General features: G+C 42.8%; 1 protein-coding gene across 2 annotated transcripts in view; it reads right to left on the bottom strand.

Annotated features, from left to right (window-relative positions):
• Nucleotides 1-259: 259 nt before the first annotated feature.
• fkbp2 (FKBP prolyl isomerase 2) overlaps nucleotides 260-5,806 on the bottom strand; it is a 7,328-nt gene continuing 1,781 nt past the window's right edge. For both annotated transcript variants that reach the window (XM_063203145.1, XM_063203146.1), the window contains exons 4-6: nucleotides 3,254-3,300; nucleotides 2,055-2,090; nucleotides 260-966 (exon numbers count right to left, since the gene is read on the bottom strand). In XM_063203145.1, the coding sequence (XP_063059215.1) occupies nucleotides 905-966; nucleotides 2,055-2,090; nucleotides 3,254-3,300 (145 nt within the window). In that variant the 3' untranslated portion in view covers nucleotides 260-904. The remainder of the gene's footprint in view (nucleotides 967-2,054; nucleotides 2,091-3,253; nucleotides 3,301-5,806) is intronic.

The raw sequence follows: 5,806 nt of genomic DNA, 5'->3' as shown, positions 1-5,806 counted from the left end.
TTATTTTGGTGCTATTACTTCCATTCACAAGACATAAAAGCAGCACTTCTCGTGACTCTCTATGCTTTTGTACTCAATAAATGAGTCAACTTCTTTAAAAAAAATCAACAAAACAAAATGGAAATGAACGGTGGCAGTCAGAAAGTTTGTCCAGACCCAGCAATACTCACATACGAGGATTTGCCAATTTTCTTACATTTTTTAATAAAAGGTTATTGTGCATGGGTAGAACATCAGCAATGATTAAAAAAGGAAACCGTTTTGTTTGTAAATCAAACATTTAATCCAGTAGGAATACAGGACATTTTCATCAAAAAGGAACGTTAAGCCTGAACCCTTGCCGACCTGACCTGATCTCAATGCTTTTACAAAAAAGAAAAAGACAAACTGTTTTATATTTAGTCCAAATTACTGTATGTGTGTATTAAGATGGTAAGAGGTAATATGACAATGACAATAAAGATGGTGATGCGAGAGAATCCCCCTTGGTACAGCAGTGTTTAATTTATGTTCCAGTCATGTCAGATGTTTGTCATCAGACAGTCACAGGAGCTACATGCTAACGGAGTAGGCTAGCTTTCTGTTTACACCGTAGCTCCATGCTAACGTTGATGCATGTATACTGAACTCCAATGGTGACGGGGTGAAACTGATCACTGTTCCCCAGTAGATGGTAGTCATCTTGAATGCACCCCACCAATTCTGTGTGTGTGTGTGTGTGTGTGTGTGTGTGTGTGTGTGTGTGTGTGTGTGTGTGTGTGTGTGTGTGTGTGTGTGTGTGTGTGTTTGTCCACCGACTGTGGGGTGGTGGTTTTGGTGGTGTGGTTGGGAAGGTTGTCTCAGGAGCTGATGGAAAATCTAACCACCATAACTGGGAGGAATGAAGTGGACCTCAGACCTGCAGTTATAAATCAGACCTCCTCTCGATGCTCAGCAACTCCACCTCAAAGATGAGGGTGGCTCCACCTGGTGGACAGAAAGACATGTGCACAAAATGAGCATTTTAAATCATGGGAGGGGAATCCACCCGGTCCTGATATAATTGTAATGTTATGCAGTTTCACATGAAATATGACATGTTTTTTTAACACAGTCGTAGAAATTACATTTGCTATACAATTAAGTTATATTTTCAAGGGACCTAGTGAAGGTGTAGTCTGAAGGTGGCCATCTTCAATATAGGCCTACAGGCCTTTTAGTACAGGGGGAAATCCCGGTCCCTGTTCATACTATCCCTTGGGGGACTTCAAGAAATGAAAAAAGTTCCCCACCCCTGATTTACATCAAGTAAGCTCCCATTCAGTGCAGTTGCATGTCGACACTCATGAGGCAGGTAGATGATTGTAGTGTGTCCTTGGGACAATGCCAGTGCCAAAATTGGACCTTGGCCTTAATGACAAAGATTAGGCAACATCTCGGGCAGAAGACAGGGTGGTGCAGTAATCAGAAGTGTGGTGCGCTTGTGGGGTGCACCTGAGCATTAAAAGGCAGAGTGTGAAATGTTTTAGTTGTTCACGTCCAGAATTCATGCTGCCCATTAATAAATATTATCTATAAATGTTCACAAGTATTTTCCACCACCATAAGTATTCATTATGACTGAGAAATGTAATACATAAGAATATGGATCTTCTGTGTCAGCCATTTTGAATTTTTAGCAATCTTTAGCTGCAAAACATACTTGTACTTTTGGTCAGACCAGTAAATATTGGTTTATTACATTGTAAATGTTAATGAAAAGATCACATTTGGGTACCATAGTTGCAATGGCCTGTAGGAAAACCATTCTCATGTCCTCCTAGTGTCAGAGTTATGTCATATCTTCAGCTTGAAGTGGTTCAAAACGCACTCACACGTTCCGTTGCTCACACTACGCACAAATTACTGAAACGTGTTTGCTGTGGACATGATGATTGAATAAATAATAATGCTGTTTTAAGTTGACAGTTCCTTTTAGGTGCAGCAGAAGTTCTTATTTGTTTTTGTTGTAATGTTAGAAGTTAAGCGCGCCCATCACTACCACTTCTTCAGGTCAGAGTATCAGTGTCATTTACCTGGGATTTTAGGGGGTGCGCCTCTGTCTCCATACCCTGAAGGAACAGGAAATCACAGATGTTACACAACATCATTAAGACAGACAGACAGACAGACAGACAGACAGAGACACACACAGACACCTTACAGTTTTTCACAAATGAGGTAAAACTGTTGCACTCTCCAAAACAAATACACCTTGCCCATCAAACATCTTGAATATTGGTAGCTAGGGCTGGGTTCAAAAGATCAAATCACGATCCAATATCGATTCGCATTAGAAAAGGGCGATATCGATTCACAACTTTGTGGATCGATCTTTTGTAGATCATTATTTTCTCAACCACATCCTGTAGCTCTCTTCCACAGATTCCCACTTATTTCTCACATACCAAGGTATTTCATGTGTGGGCATCAAAGGCTGAGATATTTAGGTTTTTATAGTCGGTCTTAGAATTCTAGGCATAAATGGGTTAAAGTGACAACCCAGCAATACAAAAGATCGATATCGAATTGAATCGAATCGGATCGCGGATCGAATCGGATCGCAACCTTCTGGATCAGAATCGAATCGATCCAGGAAATTTGGATCGATTCCCAGCCCTATTGGTAGCTGTACCCAAGAGACCGGTTTCTGTTTTAATGACAAATTCAATGTGCTGTTGGTTTTCTGTATGTGATGCTACAGGTTAAAAACTCCCATTTGTCCCATCACAATTTCCCCCGCAGAGTCTTTAATTAGAAGCATATTAAACTAGCCCCACCCGCCAGCAGGCAAAATTGTTTTTGCCTGCGAGTGGTTCTAGCCTCTGACAATGCCCCAGGCCCTGAAACTGGCTGGCCAATCACAACGCAGCAGATATGTTTTGATAAGTTTTGAATCTTTGGATGCGAAGCGAACAGGGTTTTGAGGGAGTGACGACAAAGCGTTGGCCAATAGGCACACACACACAGGTTGTCCCCATCAACAACCTTCCGATGTCTCATTGATCAGACTAAATATTCACATTTAATCTCACATTTAGGCTGACTTGCCACTGCCAGTCTATTGAATTTGGACACGGTCCAGTCATTTCTTGAACAGTGGCTGAGCTTGCCCATAGCTTGATGCTTGAGATTCTTTCATAGTGAAGGGGTGCTGAGGTGTAAAACACGCACACACGCGTGCATACACACACACGCGTGCATACACACACACGCACAAAGTGAAGTCACTCACCAAGCTCTGAAGGGATGACCAACTTCCTCTTCTCCCCTTCACACATTCTGCAGAAAATAACACAAACAAAACACACATCACACACAGCCTCCAGGAAAAAGAACACAAATTACAACACATACAGTACACACACACACACACACACACACACACACACACACACACAACTTAGGACATGTCCCATCGTATCAACATGGCCTGTCACATCCCATCACTAGCGTACTACCTCACACTTCTCCACTCCCTAGAGCCTTCCCCACGTCCACATCACCCTTCAAGACACAGCACGACAGACAGACACACAGAGACAGATAGAAAGACAGACAGACAGACAGACAGACACACCCACACCCAAATGGCGTGACTGAGAATGGGAGTCACGCGTGATTTGAATATCACCATGTTGCATTTGGCTGACGAAGTTATGTCTGCATACAGTACAGTACGCTGCCACTAAAAAATTGAAGGCAAAATATTTGTCGGAAAAATAATGCCACAATTTGACAAATGCCATATGATATTGGATATGCTGTGTCATCGTATTGAAAAATATCTTGGGCTGCCACATCTGTGGGTGGTGTGCCCCCTAGTGTCTCACTTGAACTGTTCTCAACAAAAGATAACAATGAAAAGGGAACACAGACCCTAAGATCTCTGAATGAAGACACACAGGCTGCTGAGACGTGTAAGTAGAGATGATACAAATCATCTCAGCACACTCCTGCGTTCATTTATCATTAGTGAATGAGATATCGCATCACCATTCCCCATTGCTCTGTGGGGGGTTTCTGATTACAACGGGATTGCAGCTCCATGATCTATCTGCCTGTCTGTCTGTCTGATCCAACTACAGCAGCTAAGCTCTCAGAAAAGCAATCCAGCTGTTCCGGAATACTGGCAGTTTCCAGTATCATGATTCACCATCATCCTTCACCAGTGAGTAAGAGACTAACACGTTGACACAAAAACAATGTGAGACTTGACAGTCTTTTCTACAATGTAGACACACACACACACACACAGACACACACACACAGACACACACACACACACACACACACACACACACACACACACACACACACACAGACACACACACACAGACACACACAACTATATTGTATTTAATGCTCGGTGCCATGATAGAAAGGAAGAGAGAGTCTTTCTTTTTTCTCCCATATTTATGCCATTGGGAGCAGTTCCAGTGATTGCAAAACTGAACAACTGTTGGGCGGCTAGTTATGGTTTACGATGGCTATAATGTGTGGAGAGAGAAAGTAATTTGGGCCCCCAGATAAAGTATGAATGTACCATTAGGCACTGTGCACACAGTGTACCAAAACGCACAGTGCATACAGAGATACAGAGACCAGCAGAGATATGAACACTAGATACCATGTTGATGACCACACCCTTATATTGAAACTAAAGGCTGAAGTCATATCGCTGCCATTTACCCTGCATAGTGCTACCTGCCATCGATCGGTGGCAAGGCAATACGCACATTACCCTGCAGGTGGCGGTACCTGTTAAGATGGCCGTGCCCAGGGTTGGGCCCAAGGGTTCTTCATATCCTAACAAAAGTGCTTGTGACCTCGTGAAGATCATTTTACGTCATTTAAGACAGAAGTGTAATTCTATATCTCGCAGAAGCACAATTGAAAAGTCATTTTTTTCTCCTTTCCAATCGGGATGTTGAAAGAGAAGTCCCCTAAAATTTGTTGAGGCTAGGTTGACAGCAGGGAACATTTTAATTGTTCTCTCCACTGAGGCAGAGACCACAAGCACAGGTCGAGGACGAGAGTCAGGATAATGGAAAGAACTCCAAGTGCTGAACAGGGCAGGTAGTGTTCATAAGTTCAAAGGTCACTACTATTCACCCCAGTAGGCCCTGGCCACAGCACTTGATGACCTGAAAGGTCCACTCCCCCCTGCAGGCCATAATAATAATAATACCTGAAAGGTCCACTCTACTCATCCCAGTAGACACTGGTCATAGCTATTGATGCCCAGCATACTGTAGATATGACACACTAGATACCATGTTGACGACTAGTCCCTTCAATTGGAACAAATGGCTGAAGTAAGATCGCTGCCATTTACCCTGCATGATATTCTAGTGTTCATAGTCATACGTATCTGTGGACCCAGAAAGGTCCACTCACGCGCCCTAATAACCTGAAAGATCCACTCTACAGTACTCATCCCAGTAGACACTGGTAGCAGCCATTGATGACCTGAAAAGCCCACTCACCATAGTAGACCCTAATGACATGAATGGTCCACTTTACTCACCCCAACACACCCTGGTCCTAGCCATGAATGCCCAGAAAGGTCTACTCATCCCAGTAGGCCCTTATGACCTGAAAGGTCCACTCCACTCATCCCAGTAGGCCCTTATGACCTGAAAGTAGGGCTGCACGATTATGGAAAAAAATCATAATCACGATAATTTTGGTCAAAATCGAAATCACGATTATTAATCATGATTATCGATTTTTTTGCAGATTTTTTTCGAAAATTATAACATGATTAAATATAACCAAGAATGAA

The sequence above is a fragment of the Engraulis encrasicolus genome, chromosome 7 (genome assembly GCF_034702125.1).
Source record: "Engraulis encrasicolus isolate BLACKSEA-1 chromosome 7, IST_EnEncr_1.0, whole genome shotgun sequence".
Lineage (NCBI taxonomy): Eukaryota > Metazoa > Chordata > Actinopteri > Clupeiformes > Engraulidae > Engraulis > Engraulis encrasicolus.
Note: the sequence above shows the minus strand (reverse complement) of the source record. Positions and strands in the feature narration are given on the sequence as shown.